This window comes from Tiliqua scincoides, chromosome 2 (assembly GCF_035046505.1).
Source record: "Tiliqua scincoides isolate rTilSci1 chromosome 2, rTilSci1.hap2, whole genome shotgun sequence".
In the NCBI taxonomy this organism is placed as follows: Eukaryota; Metazoa; Chordata; class Lepidosauria; order Squamata; family Scincidae; genus Tiliqua; species Tiliqua scincoides.
The window spans coordinates 165,136,990-165,154,102 of NC_089822.1; the positions used below are offsets into that span (position 1 = coordinate 165,136,990).

Consider the following 17,113-nt stretch of genomic DNA (forward strand, 5'->3'; position numbering starts at 1 on the left):
AGTTAGTGGCCTGAACAGGAGTTATACTTCCCCAAAAGGATATGAGGTAGACGTTGCAAATCTTTTGACAAAGATGGTCTGCTGGCCAAGCCTGACTTTTAGTTTCTTAGAGACTTGATAAAATCTGTTTCAATATTTTTTTTTGAAACAGAGGTACCTATATCAGCTTGTGTATGTTTGTATGTATTTTGCTCTGCTGCTAATTTGTAATTTACAAAATTTTATGATATTGCTCTACAATTTGTTGTGAACCACCCCAAGGGTTCCATAGAGACACAGTAGCAAGATATACATTTTTTAAAATTATATCATGCATATAATCAAGAAAATTTACTTCCATGTATTCAGAACCTACTGTGCTCAAAAGAGAAAGCATTTTAGATACAAATTCACATACTGAAATTAGACAGGGGCCGATCAGTATATGAACTTGTTCTTTTTAAGACCTGGATACAAACAGAAGAACAGCTAAATTCCACATGTCTAGCTTTGGTCTTGTTTTTCCCCAAACGTGACCTCCTCCCCCCCCCCCCCACATCCATGTCAACCTTCTTGAGTCTGTGGGAAAGTTTCAGGAGTAGTGTGGCATGGGATACACCCAAGCCCTTGGGTGCCTAAAATGTACCTCTCTGAATTCAAGCCAATATGTTTCAGAGATGTTTATCAGCCAACTAACAGGAGGAGAATTTATTGGAAAATTGGTTTTGGAATGCCACTGTAGCGATAGTGACTGGGCTCTGAATGGAGCATTCACATCTTGCATCTTATTAGCCACTTTGATAAGGTTCAACAAATATTTATTCATGAGTCCCAAAAGGTATTAAACTGCTCAAAGAGGCCACACCACTTACTTTGCCAATTTGGCCAACATCTTTCTCCCACCACACTTTCTTTGTTGCTTAAAAAAAAGCACTACTCTAGGCAAACAGCAGCTCAGACTATACAAAAGACACACTAGGAGGACAATGAACCTACTATCTCGTCTTAGGAGGTTGGGGAGGGGTGCTTTCTTGTGACCCCTGACAGCTGCCTTTGTCTTTCACCCCACATCAGACATATTCTGCATTCAAACAGCAAACTGAATTCATTCAGACCATGCATTTGCACTCACACAATATACAAGGGCCAAGAGCTTTAAATATCAGGAGCTGAGACAGATAGCTAATCACTGTTAAGCTACAGGAAGTAGCAGCCCATACAACCAGTGAACTAGGAATGAGCATATTCACTAAAGTTAGGCAGTCCTGCCTCTAACCTAAACTTCAGCAAATCCAAAACTTGAGCGAGACACTCCAAAATATATTAGATACAATATTAATCCAACAGTTAGGAATGAGACAGTCTGCCAAGGGCAGCAATCAGCAGCACTCTTGAGAAGAGAAAGGGATCTATTGTTTGTAAAGACCAGTTTCAAACAGTGCAAGGCCACCCTTGACAAAGAAGCTCTATTCTGGCATCCCAGAGCATGGAGTTCACACTGATGCCAGAGACATATGGCTCTTAATTACAGGCTGCTAGAACAGACACTTTAAAAGTTAGCATGAAGAAAGCCCTTTTAATGCATCAACATTTATCAGTACAAAACAAAAGTCCAAATGATACCTTTGCTTATACTTTGAAGATAGCTTCTTCCAGTATGTAGTTTCCTCCTCTGGACTTGAAAATTCTGGGATTTCTTCACAGTCCATGATCAGGAAAACCTGCAAAAAGCAAGTCACAGAACATGTACACAAGGCGACACAGCTTTGAGGATATCCCTCAAACGTCCTCCTCATGCTAGACAACTCCCACAGCTACCAGCTTTCCAATGCTACAAGCAGGTATCAGGCAATGAGATTTAAACTCCAGTGCCTCTTCCAGTACTTAAATTAATAGATCCAGAGTATCAGCATATTATACTTGGCAATGAAAAATCAGTCAACAAGCCAAGAATGCTAGCCCAAATATGAACAGAAGTCTGTAATGTTATCTAAAGATGCCTTACAAGTTTGAGGATCCACATCATCATTTTTAACTTCAAAAAACTCTCCAGAATGTATGACCGTCACAGAAGGGTGATGGAAACAAGGTCAAGAGATTACCAAACTCATTGTCCAATTTCAAGCACAGCAGAAGCCAAGGGGAAAGATGCACATTAACATGCCTAGAAGCCACTGAACAGGGCAGAAGTGAAGGTTAAGTATTGAGAACCACTTAACCTCCATAAAGGTTTGTTCTACTACAGCAAACAGAGGTGCAAGTGCACTTTCATTAACTTCATGCTTCAAAACGCCACTTTTCTAATAAGACGACTGACAAGCTACCAAGGAAAAAAGTCTAGTTTAAATATTTGCTTTAAATATTTCCAGTCTTTATGATTAACATTCTACCGAAGCAAAAGTGCATACTAATTGTTTGTTATAAAAAAACTATCGATTTGATGCTGCTTCTAGACCTTGTATCTTTTTTACACTCTTTACATTTGCCAATTTTAACCAGCGAAGGAATTTCATCAAACTATTCCCAGATTGAATTTTTTTACAGCCTGTAGCAATGACAGGCTTTTGTACGCAGGTGCTAGCTGAAAACCACATTAGAAAGTGCGCCTACAATCCACTGTTCCTTTCTGTTCTAGCTTGCACCACATTACCCCATCTCACCAAAAAAAATAGTTACTGGAAAGATCAGTGTTCTCCATGAGATGAAAGGCAACTGTGTGGGAAGGTGTTTGACTAATAGACAAGGTAATAAATATTTATAATTAGAGTACTGACTCTAAGCCAGTTACAAAGACCTGGTAATTACTAGGCATAAAATAGGAGTAAACGATGACATCTGTGCTTGACTCACAAGTGCCTCACCTTCAGTATCAAGCTATGATAAAAGTACAGCTGTGCTCCCATATCCACGGGGGTTCAATTTTGGAACCCTCCATGGATAACTGAAACCACAAATACAAGTGAATGCCCATTCCCATGGTTCAGGGGTCACCCTGCCCCTCCAAAGGGGGCGCGTGGGGGGGGCCTGGAGCCAATCCATAGATAATTGAATTCACAGATACAGGGCCCCTCTGTATACGAACTATTGCACTCTATGAAGACTAGTAAAGATGTTTTCTTCACAGTTTGCTCTTTACAAAGAACAGTAAACTTTTATTCAGTTATAAGAGATTGTGCATTTGCATCTTTCAGGTATCATTTTATAACAGGTTACTTTAAAAAGAAAAAAATTATAATTTAAAAAATCATTTTTAAAAGAGCACCATTTTAAAACATCTTTTCTCTAACAAATGGACAGTGGATAGACTGCAGCAGCAGGATGGCTCAAGCACATTATTTGTTGGCATAGTCAGAATAGTTGATACAACTATTAAAATGGCAGGTAGGACTCTGAGGGTACCATGAATGCATAGAAAGCCAAATAGTGTACTTACATGGGGCAATGTGTGTGCTTGTGAATGTCGGCTGCAGCACTAGGGCAAGGGAGGTTTAATGATTTTCCTTACAACAGCACTTCTGATTTAAACCACACCCCTTCCAGATGCTGTTCACAGGAGAAAATATACAGGTGCAGTATGTACCTGTACACATACCCTCACACACAAAGCAAATGAAAAATAAGGGGATGCATATCTGTAGAATAGCATGGAAAAGGATAAACACCTTGTAGAAGAATTTAAATCAGTGGTTTCCAAGCTTATTTGATTGGCAGCTCCTTTGACCTACTGGGCCATTGGACTGCTTCCCATTAGGATTACAACCCTATACACTATATAGGGCAGTGGGTTTTTCTACAAGGATTCCACGGCTCCCCTGGGTGGTTTCTGCAGGTCCCTGGGGAGCCACAGCTCACATTTTAGGAACCGAACCAATTATTTAAGAGACTGAATAAAGAAAATGATACATTTATTAAGTATGCTCTTAGAGTTCTCTGTTAGTGGGAAGTTCAACAATTACATGCACAGAATACGTGACTTTTATAAGGTCTGGGGGTGCGATCATACAGTCTCTTATGACATACAAATCATATATAAAAGTTACTAACACACAAATCTGATTGGCGTCTTCTGCATATAAGAAACACAAAAAGGTAATAGCGAAGGAGGACATAAATTGGCTATGAATAAGGCAGGAATCTAATAAAAGTTACTGTAATGGCAACAAAATGGGGGAGAAACAAGTATAAAATGACATCTGGATAGATAAGCAACTAAAGAGCATCAAAAGGAGAGAAGGATGTATCAATACTAAAAAATTATGAAGTCTCTTGACTGAGGTCTGAACCCACCAGCAGACTCTTATGAGGTCATTTACTGAAGCTTTTAGTTCCTAACTCTCAACATAGCTGCCTGATCTTGTCACACACAGAGAAATAAGAAATCAAGCTTTTTTCCTCCCAACACTTCTTCTCCCAGTGGGAAGACAGGAGTAAACTGCACTACCTTTCTGAGAAGTGTTATGCATTTCTTCACTTCCCACATGCGCCCAGATGCCAACACTTTCAGCCAAACAATACTGCGACAAGCATCAAATATCCTCCCATCACAAAAACTGGCACATCCTGCAGTTCTCTGACCCACATTTTTGACCCTGGCATTCAGAGAACACCCACACATTATAAAATACTCCACTGTACTTGGCTCTGTAATGAAAATGACAAATAAAGGACAGTACAAAAAACAAGGTCCAGTATAAGGAAGATATTTTGTAGAAGGGCAGTAGAGAAAATACCAACACTGATCTCATTACATCATATTATCTTATGCCTCCCTTCTATTCCCACACATACAGCCAATGGATTGATCATAAACTGCACAATTGATCCAACAAACTCAAGCCCTATTTCATCTGCTTGCATGCAAACACACAACTTCATGAGAAAAAACTCAAAGATACAAACCAGCATTAAAAAAATGTTTTTAAACTTAGCTGCTTGTGACCAATGAATATTTCTCCAAAATACCCTTCTTGAAAGTGTTGACTTCCTGCTTTAGAGATTACATCCTAGAATATTTAAAATCCCATAAACTTTGGTACACGGCTATAAACCAGATACTCTGAATGCATCTTGGAGACTCCGCCTGTTCTATTCAGAGGCACTTCCTCAAGTTTCTGCACCAAGTTACACATCCAAAACCAAAGAAAGAATGTCTTGCACACCCAAGTCCCAAAGTCTTGCACTAGCTATTAACAGATTTTGAGATGCTTCCAAGCACTGTTCAATGTAGTTATGCCAAGAGCATTTATTGCTGTTATGACTAGTCTGAACTGCTATCCCCAATGAGATGTAATACAGTGGATTCACACTTTACAGGAGGTTCACTTTGCAGTGGATTCTTTGTAGTCAAGCAAGGTTCACACTCACACTATACAATAAGTTATTCATTTTACAAAAGGTTCATGATTGCCAATAGGACCTCATGGGTGACGGATAAGCCAATCAGTGACACAAACGCAAGCTTTGGTAGAATCTCAGTCAATGGCAGTGTTTTTAATAAGGCTTGTTTGTACAAAGGGAAAGATATTCAGTAGTCAACGTGCACACAAGCCTTCTAAGTAGCATCTCAGCTGGTAGCAGCATTTTTAACAATGGCTGTGTGTACTGAGGGAAGGATACAGCCTTGTAATTTGTTTTATAATTACAACAAGTGTAAACTGATAACCATGACCCCTAAAGAACACAATATGCACCTTTTAGAGAGGAAAATAGCTTATGGCAAAAATATCAACTTCCACCATCTTGGAACAAGTTACCAAAAAACAATGCTTTACCACAGTAGTTCTCAAACATTTTTTAGAGGCCCTAGAGGCTGCTGTCTGATTTATAAATGCCAAGGGCTGTGGCTATATTGTGACTGGGCAGCAGTGCTACACCTGTAACAGCTTGTTTAACCCTTGATGTACATAGCTTGGTTTGTGAAACTGACAGGACAGATAATAATAATAATATAATATACAGTATTTATATACCGCCTTTCTTGGTCTTTATTCAAGACTTTATTCAAGGCGGTTTACATAGGCAGGCTTATTAAATCCACGCAGGGATTTTTACAAATTGAAAGAAGGTTCTTTCTTTCAAGAACCACTACATTCAAGGTGTTACATTCCGATCTGGTTTAACATTCTGGCCTCCATCCTCCCACACTCCGAGCAGATGGAACAGCTCAGCTGCAGCTTGCCAGCTGCTTCAAGGTCGCACGGTGCCGGTGGCCTCGAACTGGCGACCTTGTGGATGTTAATCTTCAGGCAAATGGAGGCTCTACCCTCTAGACCAGACCTCCTGCCCAGATTAGGCTATCTTGTTCCATCTAGACTTCTTTCTGAATATAGCCAACATTCTTGCAGGCCAACAAACAACTAAGATGTGAGGGTTGTTTGACTATTGACAAACATTAACTAATGTCTCATCCTTTCCAAATGCTCAGGGGTTTCATAACAGTAGGTAAGGTACAAAGCAAATATCAGTTAGATCCCTTGTAGCACCTCCCAAAGCCCCTCCAAGGAATAAGTTACTTCAGGGACTACAAAATAGCTTCTCCAGCTCCAAATTGGCATTCCAGGGGCTAATTAAGAAGACCAATTGAGAGCTGGGCTATATGTATTCATATAGAGACCTGTTTCTCTGAAACCTTCTCCATGAGATGGAACCTTACCTGGCACACGGCCTCAGTATTTATTTATTTCAATAAGCAAGGCCACCTGATGGAATCTAATCCAGGAGATGGACACACCCCATACACTAGAACTGATATAGTGTCTGGAAATATGCTTTTCATCATTGTTTTTCAAACTGGAGAAGCCAAATGGATAGAATGAATGGTTCCAAAAAAAGCCAGTTGGGAGAGTATGCTCCAATTAGCAGATTATAGTCTGGCTTCTTTTCTCTTGGCATTACATCTCCATATTTCCAAATTCATGGCCAACAAACACACAGCAGTGCACAATGCAATTCTATATTCCATGTCTAACAAAAGCTGAAGTGAAGCACATTTGGCCCTGGTTTCATGATCCCTCATCTGTAGAATACTGAAACAATTTGCTTTCGAACGCAAGAAGCTGCAGAAAGAATATACCTCACATGTAACCATCTCTAGGACACCACTGTAAGCTTAAAACCACTTTATGTTAAGCACTAGAAGAACTTCATCTTTCAGCACACACACTACCAATACAGTTTTCAGAATCAGTGTCTGGAGAGAACAAAAGCTCTGGGACCAGAAGAGGGAAGGGATATTTTCTCTAGTAGGGAATTTGCTAGTCCTGATGCTTACAGGTCAGAAAGATTCAATGTCTGATCCTTCAAACAGTACCATCTCCTCAGCAGTCAGTCTTGTCCTATGGATGACAGCATACTTTGAGGGGTAAGAATTTACTGTACTTCCTGAATAACAACAAGGTGACAACATCTACAGAACAGCACTATCCACCAGAAGCTGAGTCAGCTCTCTGTGAAACAGATAATCTCCTCCTAATCATTCCCACTATCAAAAGCAGAAGAGACCCCTGCAGTATTCAAACTTGAAAAAACATCAGGCCTACTCAACAGATCTTCTCCATAAGACTAGGAAAGTGTAATGGCACAGCACTGGCAGCTAGCTACTTGGGTTATTTTATCTAGAAACAAAGAATTTGCCAACTTTCTAGAACTAGGGAATAAGAGGCCAACAATAAACTGGTGACTGCAGACAAAAGTATTTTCAGCAAACTACCCTGTCATTTCAGCCAACTACCAGTGAGAAGCCAATTAATACAAAACAACCACACTTCTGTAAAAAAAGATAGAAGATCCATGATCAAATCTCTCAGTCTATTTGTTCTTTATTTAAAAGCAGTAGGATGGAGAAAGGTGCTAAAGCAGTTAAGCCCTATCAAGTTAAGCCAGTGCAGTTTCACTGATAAAAATTTCCCAAGTTGATGTCAGCTTCAGGCTGGGGAAAAGACAGGTACAATATACATTACTTGTCTTTCCTCACCTTGCTCCACAACTAACATACACATTTCTTTTTGGGAGGGGCTGAAGCCACTTAAGTTGGGAAAACTGTATGGGGTGGGAAGTTTAATCACACACATACTTTCCCTAGTCCTGATCCAAATTACAGCTACCTGAAGCTGCTTTTGAGGAAAGATAACACAGAGACTTCCCATGTCACTTTTAATTTGATACTTGAGATCCAGTATTTTATCTACATAGAATTTACCACTTCAAAAATAAAGGAATTGACCCAAGATTTAAAAGAAAAATTTCTCAATGATAGTGTTCATCTTTGGTTATTATACCAAGTATGAATTTGCTAGAGGGGCACTTCCTATCAATCACCCCCATGACATTAGAACTTTCCACTATGCTTCACTCACATATCATCCTCTCCCATTAAAGTCCAGTTCGGCCCTCACAGTGTACCCATTGCCATCCCATGGTTCATTGACTGGAACAGGAATGGGTTCGTACACTCTACCCAATATCACTTGTCCACTCCACCCAAACAAATTCACCCTTCCTTTCCTGGTTATACTACCATAGTTAATACTAGGGGACAGATGAAAGAGGAGAAACACTTGAGCCCACAATTTGACAACTGGGCTAGTATAGGGTCAATGGGGCACAAAAGAAAAGATTTATCAGGAACACTAAAGTAGCCTTGATATTGTCTCCATTCTGACAAGATAGATTTTAAAAAAGTCAGTCTCCTTAAAATAAACCTGCTCTGAAAACTGTCTATCACAAACATAATACAGTCTATAGTTAAGATCTCTTAAAATTGAATCAGGACTACACTAAATTGATTATATTAATATGCGTTCTTTATGTAAAAATTAAAAAGAACTCTAGGGAAAAGGATTTGATTTCCCAGGTCAAGAATGATGAGTGACACAATGTCTTATACTATATTATTGTGGACTTTTTACTGGACCCAGCATATCCACAGGCTCCTGGATCCAAGAGATGTCATATTGTGTATAATCAGGATCACATACAGCCCTGTATTACTTTGCATTTTTATTTTACATTTATTGAAGCTATGCAGTACAGTTTTCAAATAAGTACTTATGACTACTAATGAAACATGGGCATTTACTTATGTCACTCAGACTCGTATACCTATCAGTCCTTGCTTATGGAAAGTTTGGAACACTTACAGCCTGATCTTTATGCAGAAATAAGCCCTACTTTATTCAGTAGTAATCACTTCCAAATACAGTGGGCCCTTGGCATCTGCAGGGGTTCCATTCCCAGACCCCCCCCCCCCATGGATGCCAAAATCCATGGATTGTCAAGTCTGCTTTAAAAATGTTAGAGTAAAATACATTTTTAAAATTGTGTTCTCTACCTGAGCACCACAAACCTGGCTGCAGAGCAGTGTTTGGCGCTTCTGGAAGCTAATTCTAGGTCACACCAAGTGACACCCCGCCTCCCTTGGTCCTGGAGCAGCCAGCAGAAGCGTTTAGAAACACTTCCACAATGCATTCTGGAGCACACTACCACCAGAGAAGGAGATTGTGGAGCTTGGTGTGACTGGGAAGTGGCTTCCAGGAGTGCTAGAGACTGCCCCTTGGTCCACAGTCTCAGGATCTGCAGATGGTGGAATCTGCAGATACCAAGACCACGGATAAGGAGGGTCCACTGTAAGAAAGCATAGGATTGCAGCCTTACTCTTTAAGTAAGTGACGTAATCTACTTTACAGGAAGGTAAACTACTTGACTCATAAGTAACTGGCAAACTGTCAAAAAAGTGAGTTGTTTGCAGTCACTTTCTGGCAACTTTAAATAAGCAAGGATTGATTTGTATCTTTGCATGTATAAGAAAGACCAACCAAAGTCTGTCTCCTTTCGCCAAGACATCATTCTACTATGCATCTAAGCTGCATAATCAAAAGTTTTAGATCAGGGGTGTCCAAAGTTTTCAGCAGGAGGGCCACATCATCTCTCTGACACTGTGTCGGGGCGGGGGGCACGGCGGGGAAAAAAGAATTGATTCACATTTCAAATTTGAATAAATTTACATAAGTTTACATAAATTAACATACTAGAGGTGGAACTTATATGAATATGAATGAAGGTCTTGTAATAGCTCAAGGCCTATAAAAGGCCTTCCACAAAGCAAGGTTGGCATTTTCTTTGCTGCCGCTACTGCATCACAGATGTGAAACAGCAAGCAGTGGAGGCAGCCTTCATCCCACAGCTAACTTGAGAGGTCAAACGCCCTCACGCTGAGAGTAGTTGCGTCGGGCCAGTGCGGGCTCTAGCAAGTTTCCAGAGGGCCAGAGGTTCACTGGAGACTGGGGTGTCCCTGAGGGCCGCATGGGGAGTCCTCAAGGGCCGAAAGTGGCCCTAGGGCCAAGGTTTGGGCACCCTGTTTTAGATTATGCTTCTAGACTGTACTGGAAACCAATGTGTTATTGTTATAGTCATCAGGTACTAGCCATATTCGTTCAGAAGTTTCCAAATTGAAAATTTGATATACAATAACTATTTAAAATGGCATGCTTCTTGGCAATTAAAATTATCTTGATCTAAGAATTTATTCCAGCTCCTAATATAAAGAAGAAGTAAAAGAACAACATTCACACTTATCTTTCCAGCAATCTGATGCTCTCCACTTCTATGCTCTAGCATGCTCTCAAGCTTTGTGCAACACCTCATAATAGGTGTATTAATTGAATTACTACAGTCAATTAGAATTTCAACAGTATTATTCTCATGTTGCATTTTAAGTGCATTCAAGGAAGCTCCGGACTAGACACATTTATCTTTATGATGCAAAATGTCAAGGTACAAAGCACAAGACACATGAGTGACAAACTGTCAGACTCTAATGACAGATGCAAGTTTGTGGTCACTTTCTAGCTGCTTCCCTATACATTTTAAGAATGCACTCCAAACTAACTGAAATGAGGGCAACAAGTTTATTAAGGCTGCAATCCTATTCACCAGTGGTTCCTAAACTTCTTCTACTGGTGGCTCCCCTGACTTACTGGGCCACTGGCCACGGCTCCCCATTAGGGCTACAATCCTATACATTATATAGGAGGACAGCTTTTTTGCAAGGATTCTGTGGCTCCCCTAGTTGGTTTCCAGGGCTCTCCAGGGAGCCAAGGCTCACAGCTTCAGAACCACCGCTACACACACTTACTTGGGAGTAAGTCCTACTAAAGCCAATGAGACTTACCATAGATACTCGCCTATAAGTCGACCCCACAGATAAGCCTAGAGCAGATTTTGAGCCAACAGTCATGAAATTTTCTATGACCCTTGGATAAGTCGGGGGTTAAACTTAGGGGGGTGTCTGACTATAGTTTTGTCTGATTTTACCGGAAGCCAGATCCTGAAAAATAACCTACCAGTAATTGTTACCCAAGAACTGTACAGTCTCTAATTTTTTAAAAACATAGTAAAAGATCATAAGATACATTTTTATTCTTTTTAAATTCTGGCCTTCACCACCTTTTTGTAAACACTATCAGAGCAAGTGCACTGTAAACTACATACTAGTAAAACAGTGGTTCCCAACCTGGTATTCACGTACTCCCAAGGACACTCAACAGCACCTTTAGGGATACTTGAAAAAGAATGAAATAATGGCAGAAAAAGGCAGGTCATGCTCCAGAATGCCTTGCAAGGCAGGAAGGGAGGTAGCTAGTTGGCTGTGAAAGCCCCACCAGAAGCTAGTTTTTGCTCATCAATTCATTTATGAACCAGTGACTGAAAACCAGCACAGTAAAAATGCACAGTAAAAATGCTGAAAAGTGATCAATCACCCAGAATTTCTCAGCACACTTCTCGTGCAAAACAGTGCAAAGGCAGAGTCTTCTGTTCTTCAAAGAGATAAAAAGAGAAAACACTGTGATAAATACACGAAGTCTGGGTTTTCATATGAGGAGATGAGGGCTTGTATTATTAATTACAAACATTTTCCTAATATGAAGGGTACAATTTATGGAAATGGGTTGCCAGGGGATATGCATGTGAAAAAGGTTGGGAACCACTGCAGGAGAGCCATGAATCAAATCCACCTTTAAAGTGTCTCGTGTGTTAAGCCAGAAGCTCTACATACAACATACAACCCATAACACATAACTTGAGAGTGTGCAATTCAATTCACAGCAGAGAGATGCAGCTGCATATATTTGCAACCCTTTTTACTCAGAAGTAGACCCACTGCTTTCCATGGGAGTTATTCTTAAGTAATGGTGCACTGAATTGTAGCCTGGGACATTACTTCAAATGGAAAGAGGATCCCATCCTGGTGTTGAAAAAAAAAGACCTCTGCCAAATGCAAAGCCTTTGCAAAAGGGAACCAGGTTGCAGCAGCAAAAGGGAAGGGAGGAGAATATAAGGTTAAGGTTGGCTGGAATTTCTCAGGAAAGTTACTATAGAAACAAATGAGCCTGCTTGAGCAAGCAGGCTTTCTAATGAGCCTGCTTTAGCAAGAACAGAAACTTTTCAGAGTCCTTCAGACACTCTGGTGCCTGCCTGAGCTTAGTGGAGAAATCAAACTGTTCAGAGTTGAAAGGCTCTGCCCTCTGATTGACCCAGAGATAAGGTAAAGTGATAATTGGTGCTTGATTACTTGGCAAAAATTTCAGGTACTATAGTGAGTATCTACAGTACTTCTGAGTATACAGTGTACATATGACTGCGCAATAACATTTTACAAGACACTTTAATAGACAAGTATTCAAGAAAACAGTAACCAATCTTCCTCTGAAGTGAATTTAATCACTACTGTAAGTTCTAGTCAGCATCAGATTCATGGTGAATCATATGCCTTTTGAAAGTAGCTGGAAAAGTAGCATTTCCTGAGACTCACTGCTTAAACCTCTAGTTCTCAGCTAGTGATCTGAAGTCTGTAAAGACTACTAAAGTACTAAGGCCCAAAGTTCTCACTTCAAAAGAAAAACTAGTTTGCTTTAATCAAAGAAAGGAATAATCTGGATAACCAACTAGACCAGTGATTTTCAACTTTTTTCCTCTTGTGGCACACTGACAAGGTACTAAAATTGTCAAGGCACACCATCAGTCTTTTGACAATGGACAAAGCACACCATGCTGTTGGTGGGGGCTCACATCCCCCAAATGGCCCTACTAATAAATAACCCTCCCACAAACTCCTATGGCACACCTGCAGACCATTTGCAGCACACCAATGAGCCATAGCACAGTGGTTGAAAATGGATGAACCAGACCCACTGGTATCAGCTGCCCAGTAACATAAATGAGAAAAGTTGTGCACCAAAAGGAGAAAACAGTTCTCATGGGGGCCAAGAGCTATGATGACAGAAAATGTGTCCAATGAACAGTGTTTGGATCTGACAGACCAGCAACAGATATTAATGTAGAGCAAGTCACTCTTCTGGCTTAATTTCAGCATTTTTTCAAACAGAAAAAGTAGCATACTTCGAAGTTATGTAAGTGTGAATAAGACTTGCAAAGAGAGTTTACACAGCAAGGCTGTAGCATTTATAATAAAAATGTCAGCAAGCAATAGAGATACAAATGCTGGGGAAAAGACTCACTGATATGGTTAGGTCCTTTATAACTATTCTTCTCTAAAGAGACATCAAATGTAGTATTCAAGCCTGCCCTGCCATATCACCCAGCAGGAAGTAGTTCAATGTTCTTCTGGCAAGTACATTTGTTGTGACAGAAGGATTCAGCAAGTTGTCCACAATGCACTTTTATTTCAAGCTACCAAACTTGGATCCAAGAGAATTTGAGAACTGAAGAATGAAGCCATCATCTATCCAGACTTGACAATTTGTACTCAGGAGTACATCAGAATACAGTATTTGGTTTTTGAGATCAGTTTAATATTCTGTCATTAAACTGACAATATAAACATCTTAAACTGTTTACCAAACCGACTCAACCTGTCTCTTTTCTGTTGTGACAATTTGCCTTCTTTAGAAGATGACAACTGTACTGAGATGGAACAATTTTCTGGACTCTAAGCTCCCTAATACACTCCTATATTTTGCACTTATACAGTACTCTATACACAAATCAACACATTAGCACTGAACTCTTCTGTATTGTTTGTTAACCTATTTACAGAAACTCCAAATGCAACATAAAGATTACAAAACTTTATATAACTATATTATACTCCAGTCTAATATCCAAGTTGCATCAATTTATCATTCTATTTAGAAGTTTGTTGTCATATATTAAAGTCTCAATGAGTTCAAGCTTTAAAAGCAAAGTACTCATTTCATAAATGATGCAAGCTTAAGCAATCAGATGTCCTCAGAGCTGCCGAGTCTCACCCTCCTCAGAGTCAACGTCAGATGTGAGTCAGCTACTCCCTCCCCTCTGCTCCAATTATTTCCAAGTGGCAAGCTTACTAGGACAAGCTCTGCCATAGTCAAGTATTTATTACAAAACCATGTACTTTAGAGAGGTGTTTTTACCTTCAGCCTCCAAACCCCTCAGGAAGCCTATGAAAGGTAGCAACCCCTAATTTTACTTTGCTTTTTTCCAAAATGTTTGGAACTTAATTCCTACAAAATCTACAGCAAGTGTCAAATGTATTAATAGGGCCCTATCATTTGGCCATCACATCTCTAGACATGCAAGGTTTTAAGCTGATGCTATACCACAAGTTCAACCTTTCCTGGGTTTTTCAACTTTTGAGGAAACTGTATGTATCAGGGGCTTGTACTTGTGCCTTCAGTTCACAAACTGTTAAAACAGAGAGGTAATCAGAACTTGACAATTTGGCATCAAAACTACAAAGTTTCCTATCTCCCTTCTTTAATTTTAATGGTGTGTACGTTTAACACTACTGAAGAGAGCTCAAATCTCTTCAAATCTCAGGCACTTTCCTAGACCTAATACCTTCATTTATCTGGTACACGATACTGTATTCCATCAGATGACTCCTTTCACAGTGGAATACTTTTTTATTGCACTTGAATCAATGTTACTGTACTGTGAAAGTCAGACATGCTCAATACACAATTAAATAAACTGCGTTAGTGGTTGCAAAGCAAAACCAAATGAAACATTTACCAAGTAAAATAGACCTCACAAGGCAGGGTACAACAAGGACTGCAACAACTATAGATTTCACTCAAAAGCTTTCCAAAATGAACAAAATGTCGCTACCAGTTACAATATAAGACTATTGAATCTTCTCAGATGAGGCAACAACATACAAATGTGCAGTGGGATAACTCATTAGCTTTTATCAAAGATCAGTCCTATTTCAAAGCTTCCAGATGAGATAGAGTTGTGGGGGCAAAAACAATAGTATGTCTGTTTACCTCAAATGCACGTGATGCAAAATAACAACCTTCCATAAACCTGATATTGCTGGCAGAATATGTAGCATCTACTCCTAAACTTGCCACTTCACTGCACACAGCAGTAGGAAAATATTTTTTGTGGCTCATGGGAACTTTATACTCTGACATCATCAGTATATTTGTGTAACATAGCACCCACCTGACAGCAAAACATTTTGCAGACTTTTCATTTTACACAAACATGGCAAGTAAAAGAATTCTACAACAAAAATCAATTGGTTTGAAGGCTGAAGAGCTCTAGCACTAGACTTGAGCAAGGCTGGGGAGACAACCAACAAATTCTAGTGTGGTAAAGTGAGAGAGGAAGGAAGATTCAGCTCTTTTCACCTGACATCTTTGGATAGAAACATGAGACCCACCATGTTTCATACAGACAGGTGCGTAAACGCTACTGTCCCCATTGTGTCTGGTTCAACTCTGTGGGGCTGAAGTTTAAACTACGAACGTAAGACAGGCAGTTTACCCAACAAAGCTTAACCCAGCAAGAGACTCCAAATGAACAGTCACACCCTCCTCTGCAGTTGTTGCACCTTATAGCAGTGCACAGAGGATGACTTGTTTCACTGGAAGAGTTACTCACAGGCCACCTGGAGTAGCAACTCATGCCAAAACTGGAAGGAGAGCAAGTGATGCAGCAGCTACCCAAGATTTGCACACACATCTAAATAGGTCCATGGATTTGGTCTCCCTACAAAGGGAATTTTGCTGGACCAAGAGACCAAGTGAAAGGTGCCCAAGGCAGACAAGGAGCAACCACACCCTAGAGGAGGGCTGGGGGCCGGCTTGAGAGGCTGCTGACCAGCTCCAGGCTCAGGAGGGGCTTCAGCAGGACTAAGTCACTGCGCTGGCACGAGAGCGGCTCGTGCGGGCTTCAGCAGAGGCCAGGCCGTGCCAGGCCGCCGTGACCCAGCAAGAGTGAGCGCGCCAGGCGGCGGGGCGTGAGGCGAGTCACGGGGAGAGCAGCCGCAGCCCTTCGGCGTCCACGGCCTGGCGGGGCCTGGGTGAAGGAGAGCAGATGGGGAGCGGGCGCTGCTGAGGGGGCTCGGGGCGGGGCAGGTCCAGAGCGTGGCAGGCGAGGTAGCGCTTGACCCCCCCACCCCCACTCGAGGCGACAAATCCCAACGGTCACCCCCCCCCCCAACGGTCACAGGTAAGGGCAACGGGCTCTCCTCGCTCCCTCAGGGAGGTGAAGCCCAACCAGTCCCGCCCCACCGCTCCCTGGTCGCTGAGTGGCACCTCCTTAGCCAATCAAAACGCTCCGTGGTTCCACTTCCAGCCAATCGCAGACTCGGAAGGGCGGAATCTGCCCCGTTGTCATTTCGCGACCAATCGGCACGAGCTTGCGGGAAAAGACTGAAGCGGCAGTGCTCGTGGGGGGGGAAGCAACGACTGGGGGGGCTGGATATACCCGGGCATTGAAACCTCGGTCCCTCATGGGCGCTCCCAACGCGCGCACCCTCCCGCCTCGTGCAGCCTCACCCGTCCCGCCGCGCGTCCCTCTCACGACTGCCGCCGCTCTCACCGACGCCGAGACATCGCCTCACTGAGTCGCTGACTCGGCTCCAAACCCTGCCTCATCCGGGCACGCGCCGCCTGGGCTACGTCACAGAGGGGGCGAGGCCGGCAGGGGTGAAGCACAACCCCTTGGGGGGCGGGGCCGACCAGCGATTCTACGATCGGCTTTTGAGAAGGGAGGCGTGGCCGTCGGGATTAGTCCCGCCCTCTATGGGCGGGGCAGCGCAAGGATAGGTTTGTACCTCGCTTCGGGTTCGAGCTGCGGTTGGGTGGAGATGTTGTCCGTCTTCTCTCCTTGCGGCTGGCTGTGGAAC

General features: G+C 41.8%; 1 protein-coding gene across 3 annotated transcripts in view; it reads right to left on the reverse strand.

The window, feature by feature from the left end:
• NDEL1 (nudE neurodevelopment protein 1 like 1) overlaps nt 1-16,881 on the reverse strand; it is a 35,301-nt gene extending 18,420 nt beyond the window's left edge. For all 3 annotated transcript variants that reach the window (XR_010793780.1, XM_066615321.1, XM_066615320.1), the window contains exons 1-2: nt 16,764-16,881; nt 1,603-1,700 (exon numbers count right to left, since the gene is read on the reverse strand). Coding sequence is in view for 2 of the 3 variants with exons in the window: in XM_066615321.1 (XP_066471418.1) it covers nt 1,603-1,688 (86 nt within the window). In the remaining variant the exon portion in view is untranslated. The remainder of the gene's footprint in view (nt 1-1,602; nt 1,701-16,763) is intronic.
• Between the last annotated feature and the right edge of the window lie 232 nt (nt 16,882-17,113).